Source organism: Aotus nancymaae, unplaced genomic scaffold (assembly GCF_030222135.1).
Source record: "Aotus nancymaae isolate 86718 unplaced genomic scaffold, 86718_ANA_hifiasm-v0.15.2.pri h1tg000040l, whole genome shotgun sequence".
NCBI classification, from domain to species: domain Eukaryota; kingdom Metazoa; phylum Chordata; class Mammalia; order Primates; family Aotidae; genus Aotus; species Aotus nancymaae.
The window spans coordinates 15,648,689-15,664,618 of NW_026988454.1; the positions used below are offsets into that span (position 1 = coordinate 15,648,689).

At 40.5% G+C, this 15,930-nt stretch overlaps 1 protein-coding gene across 17 annotated transcripts in view; it reads left to right on the forward strand.

The window, feature by feature from the left end:
* Positions 1–15,930, forward strand: part of SYNE1 (spectrin repeat containing nuclear envelope protein 1) — a 521,352-nt gene that overhangs the window by 376,449 nt on the left and 128,973 nt on the right. For all 17 annotated transcript variants that reach the window (XR_010336584.1, XM_064360559.1, XM_064360560.1 and 14 more), the window contains 4 exons: positions 5,058–5,214; positions 11,380–11,511; positions 12,063–12,218; positions 12,739–12,948. Coding sequence is in view for 16 of the 17 variants with exons in the window: in XM_064360559.1 (XP_064216629.1) it covers positions 5,058–5,214; positions 11,380–11,511; positions 12,063–12,218; positions 12,739–12,948 (655 nt within the window). In the remaining variant the exon portion in view is untranslated. The remainder of the gene's footprint in view (positions 1–5,057; positions 5,215–11,379; positions 11,512–12,062; positions 12,219–12,738; positions 12,949–15,930) is intronic.

Consider the following 15,930-nt stretch of genomic DNA (forward strand, 5'->3'; position numbering starts at 1 on the left):
CACACACATATACATATATATGAATTCTGAGGGCAATTGATAGGAGAATAAACCAACTAAAATGCAATTTCAGCAGATATATTGTGACAAAATATGTAGGAAATAGGAAGGCATTCAAGAAAAGGAAAACGAAACAAAAATCTGTTGAAAGTATTGACATAGCTAATGAATATCAATGTAAAAGAATAGGAATGAATAGTATTATGACATCTATAGGCAGGGATCGAATTTAAATAGCAGTAAACTATAAAAATCACCTTAAAAATATAAAGGGGAAGGCTGGGCGTGGTGGCTCACACCTGTAATCCCAGCACTCTGGGAGGCCAAGGCAGGTGGATCACAAGGTCAGGAGATCGAGACAATTCTGGCCAACATGGTGAAACTCCATCTCTACTAAAAATACAAAAATTAGCCAGGTGTGGTGGCATGTGCCTGTAGTCCCAATTTCTGAGGAAGCTGAGGCAGGAGAATTACTTGAACCCAAGAGGCAGAGGTTACAGTTCGCTGAGATCACGCCACTGCACTCCAGCCTGGGCAACAGAGCAAGATTCCATCTCAAAAAAAAAGTAAATATTATATATATATATATATATATATATATATATATATATATATAATATAAAATAGAGTTTTTACAAAGTAGAAAAATTCAGATACTAGTATATATTTAAAGGGGTTTAAAAACCCTCTGTTGTGTACCATGCTTAAAGATGCTAATGAGGCCGTGAACGTGTGTCTGTAATAAATCCAAAATGAGGCAGTTTCTTTCATGTTGATTGAGCCAAGACTTGCCGTCACGTTGCATTCCTAAATTTTCAGTTTTCAGTTCCTCTAAAATGTTTACTTATCTTCATCATTTTCTGAATATTTTTGCTAAACAAATATTTCAACAAAGAACCCATCCAGCATCGCCTCCTCTCCGTATGTATCATCACAAAAGGAGCAGAGGGATCTTCTGCCACTTTCTTGCCATAATTATTTTTTCTTTCCTTGGCCTTTAGCTTTGGAAAGGCCCTAAATGAAATACAAACAACTGTAAGTTGCTCTTTCAAATATAAAAAATATTTTAAAAATAAATTTGTAAGACCGGGCGCTGTGGCTCAAGCCTGTAATCCCAACACTTTGGGAGGCCGAGGCGGGTGGATCACGAGGTTAAGAGATCGAGACCATCCTGGTCAACATGGTGAAACCCCGTCTCTACTAAAAATACAAAAATTAGCTGGGCATGGTGGCGCGTGCCTGTAATCCCAGCTACTCAGGAGGCTGAGGCAGGAGAATTGCCTGAACCCAGGAGGCGGAGGTTGCGGTGAGCCGAGATCGCGCCATTGCACTCCAGCCTGGGTAACAAGAGCGAAACTACATCTCAAAAAAAATAAAATAAAATAAATAAGTTTGTAGTGCATTACTGGCTTTCTATGAGTCATTTCAAAGACTACTTATAAATTCTTTACCTTTTATACAAATTCTTTTTTTTTTTTTTTTTTTTTTTGAGACGGAGTTTCGCTCGTTACCCAGGCTGGAGTGCAATGGCGCGATCTCGGCTCACCGCAACCTCCGCCTCCTGGGTTCAGGCAATTCTCCTGCCTCAGCCTCCTGAGTAGCTGGGATTACAGGCACGCGCCACCATGCCCAGCTAATTTTTTTTTTGTATTAGTAGAGACGGGGTTTCACCATGTTGACCAGGATGGTTTCGATCTCTTGACCTCGTGATCCACCCGCCTCGGCCTCCCAAAGTGCTGGGATTACAGGCTTGAGCCACCGCGCCCGGCCCTTTTATACAAATTCTTAAGAAACTTCACCTTATATGCAGTTGATTACAGTTCAACTAACCATGAATTAATGATATCTACATTCCAAAGTAAATATATATATATGTAAACCTTGCTAGGAGAAAGACTGATATTCAGCCCTTAACTTACTAGCTGCTTTTCTAAGGCTGTAAATATGACTTGGTTTGTGTAAGGAAACCCCTGTGGGAAGGGCATATAAAGAATAAGTAGTATGTTACTTATAGAGGGCACCTTCCAAGATTACTAAGGAAAAGCAACTGGAAATTTGTTGATATAAATATAGAAGGAAAGAATAATAATTTTCATGGGGAACAAAAGGCTATTTTTAAAAATGTTTGCTACTGGTGTTGTACATGTGTCAGTGATTAAATGTAGGAATATAAAGATTAAATATTCCCCTAGTTTTACTACAAATTTTCATATAAACACAGATGAATTAAAAGTGTTATACTATAGGCTATTACCACAAAAGAAAAAAGCAATAAAGAAATGTAACCTCATAGGAACTTCAAAGCTTTTTTTAAACATGAAGTTTTTAGAAAATAAAAAAATTCAGATACTAATATTATGATACTCAACTAAAGGTATCAATTATCTTTTGGCATTTTTTCACTTGTCATTATTTTTTGAGATATATTCATGTTGATATATATAGATCTAGTTCTCATTTTAACTGTTTAATGGTATTTTATTCTGTGAACATAATTTATTCACTCACTTTCTTATTGCTGGACATTTACACTGTTGCCATTACTATTATTATTATTATTGTGCTTTTTTTTTTTCTGAGACAGAGTCTTGCTCTGTTGCCCAGGCAGTGATGCAATCTCGGCTCACTGCAACCTCTGCCTCCTGGGTACAAGTGATTCTCCTCCCTTAGTCTCCCGAGTAGCTGGGATTACAGACACCCACCACTATGCCTGGCTAATTGTGTCTTTTGGTAGAGATGAGGTTTTACCATGTTGGCCAGGCTGGTCTTGAACTCCTGACCTCAAGTGATCCACCCACCTTGGCCTCCCAAAGTGCTGGGATTACAGGAGTGAGCCACCACGCCTGGCCCTAAGAGTGCTGCTTTTAGCGTTGTTTAAATCAACTTCCTACATGTCTCTCAAGTGGGCAAGATTCTCTGCATTTTATCCTAGGAGTGGAATTCTTGCGTTACAGATTTAAAGAGGTTTTTTTTTCTTGAGACAGGGTCTCACTCTGTCACTCAGGCTGGAGTGCACTGGTGTGATTATAGCTTACTGCAACCTTGGACTCCTGGGCTCAAATGATTTTTCTTGACTTAGCCTCCAAAGTAGCTGAGACTACTGGCATGTACCACCATGCCTGGCTAATTTTCAAATTTTTTATGTAGAGACAGAGTCTAGCTATGTTGCCTAGGCTGGTCTCAAACTCCTGGGCTCAAGTGATCCTCTTGCCTTGGCCTCCCAAAGTGCTGGGATTACAGGTGTGAACTACTGCCAGGCCAGTTTGTAGAAATTTTAATGCTTATTTCTAGAGACTTACCTAAAGACACTATTTACATTTATTCTAAGAATAATTGGCTTTGAGGTACCATAGAGTTTTATCCTGCCAACACTCTTGTTCCTTCCCTTCACTTGAGCAAAAGGCCCTGCATCAGAATATTAATTAATATCTACTATTCCTTTTAGATGACATGGTTTTACTTAGGACTTCAAAGGTCCTGAAAAATTAAGATCCATTGAAATTCAGCCTCCCTAGGTTGGTCTTGTTTTCATCTTTTTATTTTATTTATTTATTGAGATGGAGTCTCTCTCTGTCACCCAGGCAGAGAGCAGTGGTGCCATCTTGGCTCACCACAACATCCGCCTTCCGGGTTCAAGTGATTCTCCTGCCTCAGCCTCCCAAGTAGTTGGGACTACAGGTGTGCACCACCACACCCAGCTAATTTTGTGTTTTTAGTAGAGATGGGGTTTCACCATGTTGGCCAGGCTGGTCTCGAACTCTTGACCTCAGGTGATCCACCTGCCTTGGACTCCCAAAGTGCTGGGATTACAGGCCCGGCCCAGCCCATTTTCATCATTATTAATCCCCATTTATTGAGTGACCATTATTTATCAGAAAGGGTTATAGGCCTTATGCATGTATTCTCTTTCATTCTCATAATTATGCAAGATAGATACTTGCATAAAGATGAGAAGATTAAGGCACAGAAAAGTGAAACAAATTATCCAGTGTCACAAATAATGTGCTAGAGTGAGGGTCATCATTTATATCTGTCTTACTCTAAAAGTCAAATTTCGCTAGGCATGGTGGCTCATGCCAGAAATCCATACATTTGGGAGGCTGAGGCAGGAGGATCACTTGATCTCAGAAGTTCCAGACCAGCCTAGGAAACATAGTGAGACCCTGTCTCTACAAAGAATTAAAAAAAAAAAAATTAGCCTGGTCTGGTGGTGCATACCAAACTTGGGAGGTACTTGGGAGGCTGAGGTGGGAGTATTGCATGAGCCCAGCAGTTTGAGTCTACAGTAAGCTGTGGTCACACGAGGCCACACCAGCTTGGGTGACAGAGTGAAACCCTGTCTCAAAAAAAACCCTGTCTCAAAAAAAATTTGTCTTATGCAAATAACTAAATACAAGGTATACCCATCTCAGATGTCACACTGCTGCCTACCTTTAAGGATGACTGCAGGATCTTCCTTCCATATCCTACACTATCCCTCCGTGTCCTGTACTCCCTCCCCAGGTCCTGTGCTATCCCTCCATGTCCTGTACTCCCTCCCCAGGTCCTGTGCTATCCCTCCGTGTCCTGTACTCCCTCCCCAGTTCCTGTACTATCCCTCCGTGTCCTGTTCTACCCTCCTGTGTCCTGCACCGCCCTCCTGTGTCCTGCACTGCCCTCCTGTGTCCTGCACCACCCTCCTGTGTCCTGTATTTTCTCTGGACTCATAGTCATAACTCTCCCTAGACTAACACATTTTTGAAGTTTTGAACTAACTTTTCTGCTACTTGTCAAAAGATACTAGTCTGTAATCATGCGGTAATTTTTGATTCTAAATGTTGCAATTATTTTTATTCAGTGTATTTTAAGTATTTCTTCTGCACATGGTTTAGTTATCAATGAATAAGAATGTAGTTGTTTTGACCAGCCTAAATATTTTTGTTATTTTGAAAGTGTAAGCTAATGAATAAAGTAATCTTATTTCCTTTGAGAAGCCAGGTCTGGTACACACAATAAGTTACCTGTCTTATCACTTTTTTGTGCACATTGTAAACTTAGATTATTTATTCTTCTAATAGCGAAAAACCTGATGTGTTATCCCAGGAGTTGGGGATGGAAGGGGAGAAGTTATCCACTGAAGACCAGATGAGAATGAAATGGGAAAGCCTACATCAAGAATTTAGTACCAAGCAGAAACTACTACAGAATGTTCTGGAACAGGAACAAGAGCAAGTGGTATCAAACATTTTATATTATATATTAACTAATATAAAAGATCTGGAGTTTATGCTGAGGGATAACTGTAATCATCTTAATTTTCATGGTCAGTTTCAAACTAAGACGTGAAACCAGTTTTTCACTCTACATTTTTCTTAGCAAGTCTAAGAAAGTCTACATTTTTCTTAACAAGTCTTCACATTTCCCTTCATAATTATATATTTATATGTGAAAATTTGATTTCTAGATAATATTTTTCCTCAGATGATTAATATCTGATTCCTTATTACATTTAAGTGCCGTCTTATTTTTGTTTGTTTTGCAAACTTGAAAAAGTAATGCAAATCAAGAATATGGACATCTAGGACAAAGATTTCCACAAATCTGGAACTAAATTGTGAGGCCATCTTATTTTCCGTTTCTCCTTCCAGTATTTAATGTTTTCAGGAGATCTTAATGAGAAACATATTGGGATGCTGGTGGGTCTAGGGAAGCGAGGCAAAGCCAGTGGTCAGCTGGAATAGTTACGGACCCATCTGCAAGGCTGGTTCCTGGGAGGGATCCTGTGTGGTGTCAGGCTTGGTTCTACCAGGCATGCCAAATCCAAGGGAACTGAAGACAGCAACAGATGGGTCCAGGTACTGGCTACTACTTCACTCTAAGCAGAAGCCAGGGAACAACTGGAAGACAGAGAAATTAGAAAGTTAGAGGGCAAATGAAGGAGTCCGGAATGCAAACCAGCCTGGGATGCCTACCACAGCTGTGACCCAGAGGAATTCTTCAACTACAAGACTAGTCCCTTGTCCTGAGCCAGCAGCGTCCATCTAGGCTTATTCCAAGTCCCGGCATTATCAGAGTGAATTCTAAATCTTTCCTGAAGAAGCTGCTATTCTCTCTGCTCTGGCCTGAACTAGCTTAAGGGCTGGTAGAGGCTGAACCGGAAGCAAAAGGTGTCAATAACTGCAGTGAATTGAAGGAGGGAAGGGCTGGAGCTGATAAAGTAGGCATTAGAAAGCAGGCACAACCTTCCAGGATTAAATAGAAGGAGATGCTCTAAAGCAGGGCTCCTCAGCTCCCAGGCTGCAGACCGGTACAGGTCCATGGCCTGTTAGGAACTGGACCTCACAGCAAGAGGTGAGCAGAGTGCAGGTGAGCATTACTGCCTGAGCTCGGCTTCCTGTCACATCAGTGGCAGCGTTAGATTCTCATAGGAATGTGAACCCTCTTGTGAACTGCGCATGCGAGGGATCTAGGTTGCATGCTCCTAATTCGAATATAATGCCTGATGCTCTGAGGTGGAACAGTGTCATCCCAAACCAACTCTCCCACTCCCAGGAAGCCAATCCCTGGTGCCAAAAAGGTTAGGGACTGCTGGTCTGCAAATCATGAGATGTCCTGTCATCTGTGGGTAACCATGTATAAGTCTCTCCAGAGCCATGCTTTCCTTTTTTGTTATTTATTTTTTATTTATTTTTATTGTTTGAAACGAAGTCTTGCTCTTGCCAGACTGGAGTGCAGAGGCTCAATCTCGGCTCACTGCAACCTCCATCTCCCGGGTTCAAGCGATTCTCCTGCCTCAGCCTCCTGAGTAGCTGGGACTACAGCAGGCACAAGCCACCACACCCAGCTAATTTTTGTATTTTTAGTAGAGATGGGGTTTCACCATGTTGGCCAGGATGGTCTCGATCTCTTTACCTCATGACCCACCTGCCTCGGCCTCCCAAAGTGCTGGGATTACAGGCTTGAGCCACCGCCCCCAGCCCAGAGCCATGCTTTCTATTCTATTTTTATAAAAGTATATGCTTTTGTGAACTTTCTGCCCCCTCACTTTCCCTCTCTAGCCAGGAGGCTTCTTTATCTCTGTCTGAAGAAATAGCCACCAGCTCTGCCCTGGGGAATTTACAGCACTGTATTCCTGGAGGCAGTTGGCCCAGAATCACCACATGGCAAATGGTGCCCTATACTTTTTGTGTGGACCTCCTGCCTGTGTTTTAATTCATCCTTCCTCAAATCCCTGATAAAGTGTACCCCAGACTCCTAGTTAGAATTCCTTGTTTCTGATGTGGATCTCCTGGACTTGACTGTTAGCTCTCCCTTCATGTTCTAGTATCCCTCAAATCCTTTGAATAGAACAGGTATGGACAGTTCTCAATCAGGAACTGGAGTCTTCTGACTATTTTAAGTTAGAGAAATCTACGATATTTCTGGATTCCGTGCTTGTTTATTACTCTCCATTCACAAAGCACCTGTGTGATTCATCCGGCATCTGTAGACCTCCAGGAGGTCTCATCCATTACTTGCTCTGATCTTCAAGAGCTGCTTTTGCTCTCAGTCGGGGCCGACACTCCAGCATCCTCCGTGCTGGGCTTACTGAGCAAACCTTGCCCTGCTCCACTGACATTCCACAAAACCTGGACTGTTCAAGTTTAGGTTCATGTGGTGTCTCACCTGCCTTTGGATTAGAAATAAAATCATTGAATGTTCTTTTTTAATGACATTTTTGCATCTGAGTGCTTTGTTTCCACAATCACTGGTCATTTGTACAAAGTACCTCATAGGTTGTTTTCCTTTCCGTGGTGTGAAAAGGTGAAAGGAAAGGAAGGGAAGAAGCAATTTAGCTGTCAGTTTCCAGGAAGAAAGGGAGTGATCATATAATGAACCCATCTTAAGTTCTATGTGTTAACATAGCTAGCAATGTTATGGTGAGGTCAACATTATCTCCACTTTGTAGACCTAGAAACAGGCTTGACGAGGTTGGACACTTTCTGAGGGTCTTGGGATTAAGAAGAGCGAATCTGGAATCAGGAGGCAGACCTGTCTGTCACCTAAGTCCCTCCTCTTTCATACTACCTTAATGGGAGTTTTGTACCCTAGAAATACTTATTATTTTCATGTGTAAGAACAGGCACATTTTGGCCGAAAGTTCACTAGGTCAAAGGTCAGTAACCTCTTAGAGCAATTTTTTAAAATCTGCTCACTTCCAGTGTATTTAGTGCTTCCATGCACAGCAACCTACCTGGCATCAGGGTCAAATACAGCTCATGCTTCTGGGAACCTATAACCCAAATAAGGAAATAGCTCATACATGTCTTTAAAAAAGCAGGCAACTGTGATAGGATCCATAAGCAGGAATTCAAAGGAAACAAAGGTTAAGAAAAAATAGCCAAAAGTTGCTATGATAGGTGTGGAACTTAAAGTAGCAGATTTTTTTTTTCTTTTTTGAGTTGGAGTTTTGCTCAAGTTGACCAGGCTAGAGTACAATGGTGCGATCTCAGCTCACCGCAACCTCCGCCTCCCTGGTTCAAGTGATTCTCCTGCCTCGGCCTCCTGAGTAGCTGGGATTACAGGCATGCACCACCATGGCCAGCTAATTTTGTATTTTTTCTGGAAGAGATGGGGTTTCTCCATGATGGTCAGGCTGTTATCGAATTCCTGACCTCAGGTGATTTGCCCGCCTTGGCCTCCCGAAGTGCTAGGATTATAGGCATGAGCACTGTGCCCGACCATAAAGTAGCAGCTTTTAAGGGGATGCTGGGTGGTGGATATCCCAGCTGCAATGAGGAATGGGCTTGGCATGAGTAGTCAGGCTGAAAGGTGAGGAGGTATTTTGAAAAGTCAAAAGAAACTAATGGCTGGGTACAGTGGCTTATGCCTGTAATCCCAGCACTTTGGGAGGCTGAGGCGGGTGGATCACCTGAGGTCAGGAGTTCAAGACCAGCCTGGCCAACACGGGAAAACCCTGTCTCTACTAAAAATATAAAAATTAGCTGGACGTGGTACATGCCTGTAATCCCAGCTATTCAGGAGGCTGAGACAGGAGAATCACTTGAACCTGGGAGGCAGAGGTTGCAGTGAGCCAAGATCACTCCACTGCACTCTAGCCTGGGCGACAGAGCAAGACTCTGTCTCAAAAAAAAAAAAAAAAAGGAGACTGAGTTTGACTGGAAACATTGTCACCCATTGATTTGAATGCTAGACCATATCATTGCCCTTATAGGGGAGTCATATTTTTACCTAAAAGAGTTTAAGGGAGATAGGGTTAGTAATGAAAGCAAAGAGATCAGTCTAGGTCTGGTATTTAGGATGGATTATTTCACAATAGTTACTGCTAAAACCGAGAAGAAAAATTGAGAGGAAAGCTGTGATAAGATATTTTTATGATTGCTAACAACTTTCTAATTTATTTAGTTGATTTAAGAAAAATTACTCTATTATTTTGAAAAACCACATGCATTAATTTTAATAATTCACCTAATGCAGCCAAATACAAAGATGAAAAAGAACAATTGTAACGATTCCCATATTCTGTAAATCAATTTAATCTTTAAATTCATCAGTCCTCGTAGCCAATCCCTTTATCATATCTCTTTAATTCCTAAATTTTTTATTTTGATCCAGTTCTCAGGTATTAATTCCATTGTTAAGAAACTTTCTTAAGAAAACTCAGGCCGGGCGCGGTGGCTCACACCTGTAATCCCAGCACTTTGGAAGGCCGAGGCGGGTGGATCATGAGGTCAAGAGATCAAGACCATCCTGGTCAACACGGTGAAACCCCGTCTCTACTAAAAATACAAAAACTTAGCTGGGCATGGTGGCGCGTGCCTGTAATCCCAGCTACTCAGGAGGCTGAGGCAGGAGAATTGCCTGAACCCAGGAGGCGGAGGTTGTGGTGAGCCAAGATTGTGCCATTGCACTCCAGGCTGGGTAGCAAGAGCGAAACTCCGTCTCAAAAAAAAAAAAAAAAAAAGAAAGAAAACTCGGGTTCTATCTTGTTTGGGAATATCAGCTAGTTGCCTCTATATCTGTTGAAGATTTTTCTGTCATTCCTTTAGAATTTGTATCTGTATTGGTTTTCATATTCTGGCATTGAATGAAGCTTTAGAAAAATCTAACATCAGTCTATTATTTTTCCCCTTATTATTATTTTTTTTGTTCTTTGTTTGGATACCAGAAGAATTATTTAGTTTCCTTTAAGTTTCAACAGCTTATCTAGGCTATGTCTGATATTGAGTGTTCTGCTATCATATTTTTCCTGTAACACAATGTGCTTTTTTTAATATTTAAGAATCAAGGTTTGCTTTTTTATTCATTTTAGAGATTTTTCGGTATGACTTAGATGTATTTTATGCTATATTTATTATATCTCTGCTTCAGGGACATCAATTATCCTTGTGTTAGATCATCTTCTTTCTATACCCATTGATTTCTTTTTAGTTGTACTGATCTTTGCTTTTCAAAATTTGCATTCACTTTTCATCTGATTATTGCAAGTTTTCTCTGTCAATGATTCCATTTTCAGCAATGCCTGTTTTCATCTTTTCTATTTCTAATTAACTTATGTCTCAATGTCATTTATTTCACCAAAATTTGCAAGCCACCTTTTAATTTAATTTTCTTTTTTTAAAATGTCATTTTTTTTTTTTTTTTTGAAATAGGGTCTTGCTCTGTTGCCCAGGCTGGAGTGCAAAGGTGCAATCTCAGTTTACTGCAATTTCTGCCTCTGGGCTCAAGCGATTCTCGTGCCTCAGTCACCTGAATTGCTGGGATTATAGGCGTGTGCCACCACACCCAACTAATTTTTGTATTTTTAGTAGAGACAGGGTTTTGCTATGTTGGCCAGGCCAGTCTTGAACTCCTGGCCTAAAATCATCTGCCCACCTCAGTCTCCCAAAGTGCTGGAATTAAAGGCCTGAGCCATCATGGCTGGCCTGTTTTATTTTATTTTTAACTGACACATAATATTTGTATATATTTCTGGTGCACAGCGTAATGTTTTAATACATGTATACGGCGTGTAATGATCAAGTCAGGGTAATTAGCAGGCTCATCATCTCAAACATTTATCACTTCTTTGTGGTGAGAACATTCAAAATCCTCTCTTCTAGCTATTTTGAAATATGAAATGTTATCGTTAACTATATTTGCCCTCCTGTGTAATAAAACATTTTATAAAATAAAGAATCTTTTTTCCATTGCTTTAAAAAAAAATCTATCCATGGAAACATTGCCACTGATGCATCTGGCCACTGTGTTCAGTGGGCATGGTATGCTGTAGAAGTTATATTTCTCTAGAAGAAATTTTGGTATGGACAGTTTTTCCAGCATGTATTTCAGTGTGCATTTCCAAATGAAAAAACTGGGACATCATGCATGTGTTCATCAACAAGCTGTCCTTGTCTACAGCTCTATAGCAGGCCAAATCGACTCTTGTCTGGTGTGCCACTGTACAAAGGGGACGTGCCGACCCAAGATAAATCTGCAGTTACATCTTTGCTGGATGGACTTAACCAAGCCTTCGAGGAAGTTTCATCCCAGGTAGGGCCGTGTTATCAGTGTGCTTGGCTTGATTTGTAAGAATCTTGTTTTGCTTGTATTGATTTACCTGGCCTCTGTGGGCTGTTCCATCCACCCCTGAGCATGAATTGAGACCCAACACTAGTGATGAGTGTGAAAACAAAGAGCCACTAGACCCTGGAGTCCCATCCTGTTTCTTCTTCTTTCTTTCTTTCTTTTTTTTTCCCCAAGCAGAGTTTTGCTCTGTCAACCAGGCTGGTGTGCAGTGGCACAGTCTCGGCTCACTGTCCTTCTCCTGGGTTCAAGCGGTTCAGCCCCCCAAGAAGCTGGAACTCAGGCACGTGCCAACACACCTGGCTAATTTTTGTATTTTTTAGTAGAGATGGGGTTTCACCATATTGGCCAGGTTGGTCTTGAACTGCTGACCTCAAGTGATCTGCCTGCCTTGGCTTCCCAAAGTGCTCAGGTTACAGGTGTGAGCCACAGCCACCATGCTCGGCCCCATACTGATAGTTTTTCTGGATTCTCAAAACACCATAATTGATTATTTGTCCCTGTTGTGTGTTTCCCAGAGTGGAGGGACAAAGAGGCAGAGTATACACTTGGAGCAGAAGTTGTATGATGGGGTCTCAGCTACCTCTACTTGGTTGGATGATGTTGAAGAACGTTTATTTGTTGCCACAGCACTTTTGCCAGAAGAAACAGAAACTTGTCTCTTCAACCAAGAGGTAAGTTTGTAGTTCCTGCCTGTGCGCATATAGCATTACAAAGCACTTGACATTTTGATAGGATAATTAATTTTATGCATAAAGTCAGACATAAATCAATTCTAATAATGCAGAATATAATTGCTTAAATGCACAAACCTCTCAGTGATATTTATATTTTGCATTTTCGTTGTTTTGTGTATGTAAGAGGGAGAAATGGGAAACTCTTTGTAGAAACACTGTTATATATCACAGATCCTCCAAATATGAAACACATGCTTTAAAAAAGTACCAGATTCCTAAACAGCACTTTACAGTGCTCATTATGATTAGTGAATGAGGTAAAGTCCCTGCGAGAAATCTCTTCAAGAGCAACTTGCCTGAAATGTATAGAAGTATTTGAAAGAGGTTCAAGTTGTCTTATGTCTAATTATTACTAAGCAGTCAGAGAGATTTAGTTGACTCTCTATGAGAAAATAACTTGCTTTGCATATCAATTCATATATATAAACACTGAAAAATGCTCTTTTATTACCTCTAGATTCTTGCCAAAGATATTAAGGAAATGTCCGAAGAAATGGATAAGAACAAGCACTTGTTTTCCCAAGCTTTTCCTGAGAACGGTGATAATCGCGATGTTATTGAAGATACTTTGGGTTGTCTCTTGGGCAGGTTATCCTTGCTAGACTCAGTAGTGAATCAACGATGTCATCAGATGAAAGAAAGACTTCAGCAAATACTAAATTTCCAAGTAAGTAAAACATTATCAAAGGATACTTGACCATTCTCTAGGTATTCAATAGTTTTCAGTCACGAGTCTGTGTTACAAACCAGGTTGTTGTTTTTTTAAATGCATCGTGAAGAACAAGAGCATTGTAGAAAATGAAGAAGGTTGAATTAAAGAATTAGAAACTAAAGATTTTATGCTCCTAGAAATGGAATGTTGAGAAAACCACCCACTTCAAGCTAAGGACTGAATAGAATTATAAATTCAATCAATAAAAGTCAAATTTATGGCTCATTATAATTATAATTTTTAGTTGGTAATACTGGAGTTTAAACACATTGCCAAAGAATATGCAGAAAATGGCCAGGTGCGGTGGTTCACACCTGTGATCTCCGCATTTTGGAAGGCCAAGGCAGGTGAATCATTTGAAGTCAGGAGTTTGAGACCAGCCTGGACAACATGGTGAAACCCTGTCTCTACTAAAAATAAAATTAAAAAAAATTAGCAGGGTATGGTGGCGCAGGCCTACAAGTCCAGCTACTCAGAGGCTGAGGCAGGAGGGTCACTTGAACCCAGGAGGCAGAGGTTGCAGTAAGCCGAGATCGCACCACTGCACACTCCAGCCTGGGTGACAGAGTGAGACTCTGTCTCAAAAAAAAAAAAAAAAAGAATATGCAGAAAATGTTGGTATATAGAAAGGGCCATAGACTCTAGTACCTAAGAGTCTTTGAAAGTGGCTGTGGTCTAACTACTTCTACCTGTGTTAAAATGTATTACATTACTTTCCAATCCTAACTCATCAGATTTAGTGCCTTTTAGCCCCATATTAGAATTCTTTTTTTTTTTTTTTTTTTTTTTTGAGACGTAGTCTCACTCTGTAGCCCAGGCTAGAGTGCAGTGGCATGATCTCAACTCACCGCAACCTCGGCCTCCCGGATTCAAACGATTCTCCTGCCTCAGCCTCCAGAGTGGCTGGGATTACAAGTGCGCATCACTGCACCCGGCTAATTTTTTATATTTTTAGTAGAGATCGGGTTTCATAGTGTTGGCCAGGCTGGTCTTGAATTCCCAACCGCAGGTAATCTGCTGGTCTCAGCTTCCCAAAGTGGTAGGATTACAGGCGTGAGCCACTGCACCTGGCCCCCATATTAGAATTCTTATTGCGTGCTTAGGGAACTTTTCCTTAGACTATATACTGGAACAAATGCAAAAGCTGCTGATAAACTTTTAGTCCTGATTTTTCATTCCTAATAAAAAACACCTTTTGGGTATGCTTAAGTGTTAATTGAATGTTATTTTTAAACAACATGGAAGATTTATAAAATAGAGACATGTCATTAGGGCCAAGAGTTTGACGTAGAATTTTAATTTGCAAAAAAAAAAAAAAAAAAAAAAAAAATCCTGCAAAGTGTCAAATAAATGTAGCATTAGCCAAGAAACATGGAATTTTCTAGACATTCATTTAGAGGCACAAATTTCCACGCCTTTCTGGCAGTCTACATTCTTAAAACCACGGAGTAAAACTATCACAAACATTTGAGTTCATTTTTTATTCACAAAATATTTTCTAATATATCCTGCAAACATTGTTCTAATACTAATTTTGCAAAGTCAGAGCAGTAAAAATTGAAAATGCAGACTCTGAAGCTAACAGTCTGAGTTCGAATTCTGGCTTCGTCACTTATTGCTGTATAACTTTAGCAGCTTGACTTCCCTGAACCTTGGTATCCTCAACTATCAAATCATACTCATATTAATTGCCTCATAGACTGTGGTGAGGATGAAGTGAGTTAAGATGTGTTTAAAAGACGCTGAACAGTGCCTGATACATAGTAAGCACTCAGCAAGTTTTGTTACTGTTATTGCTATTCACAGTAGTATTATAAGAGATATAGGATCAAAAACCAAGAGAAAGATTAAATTACTTCAGTGTTACTCAACCATTAAAAACTAGAGGCAGGATTTTACTCAAATAATATTTTTTGTATTTTACCATATTAGGGTGATCACAGGAGAGATGGAGAATGTGGGCCTTCATCAGAGTCTTTTTTTCCAAAACAGTCTTTTTTTTTTTTTTTTCTTTGAGACAGAGTCTAGCTCTGTTGCCAGGATAGAGTGCAGTGGCATGAGATCTTGGCTCACTACAACCTCCACCTCCTCGGTTCAGCAATTCTCCTGCCTCAGTCTCCCAAGTAGTTGGGACTACAGGCACAGGCCATCATGCCCAGCTAGTTTTTCTTTTCTTCTTTTTTTTTTTTTTTTGTATTTTGGTAGAGACGGGGTTTCACCATGTTGACCAGGATGCTCTCGATCTCCTGACCTCAAGTGATCTGCCCACCTCAGCCTCCCAAAGTGCTGGGATTACAGGTGTGAACCACCATGCGCAGCTCAATCTCTTAACTTTTATCCAATATCCTTTGCCAGTTAATGGTGCTACCAGCAACCCAGTCTTGTGCATGAGTCAGTGGCACAGTTAGTTACTGCCCCTCAGATGCTCAAGTCAGAATCCCCAAATTCCTCAGCAGTCCCTCTTGCTCTCCTTCCCCATATTTTTTGTGAATTGCATTTAGTGTCTTTAGTACTTTCATACTTTTAAATTTTATTAGTAATTATCACCAGGCACAGTAAAATACGAATTAGGCATGAAGGCTCTGGAACTTATTTTGTTTTAAGGATCTAAGAGAACATGGAATCATGGAATTCGCTGTATATCACGTTCTCTCTTTTTCTTCTGCCAGCAAGTTTCTATGTGTTGGTGGCCAGCTCACGAACCAAAAGACATTTCAAAGTATTTGTGTTCCAATTTAGTTGAGAGAAAGTTTCCAATGTTAACATAATTAAAGGTCAAGTCACAAATCTTTATTTTTTCCTTTTTTTACTTTGCACCAAACACCTGGTATGCTGTCACTGCCCAGCAGTTACTGGAAGGGCATGCCTTTATTCTGCATTTAATCTTTGAGGATTAGCTTTTGCCAGACTGCTAACATTATTCTATACCAAAAAGAC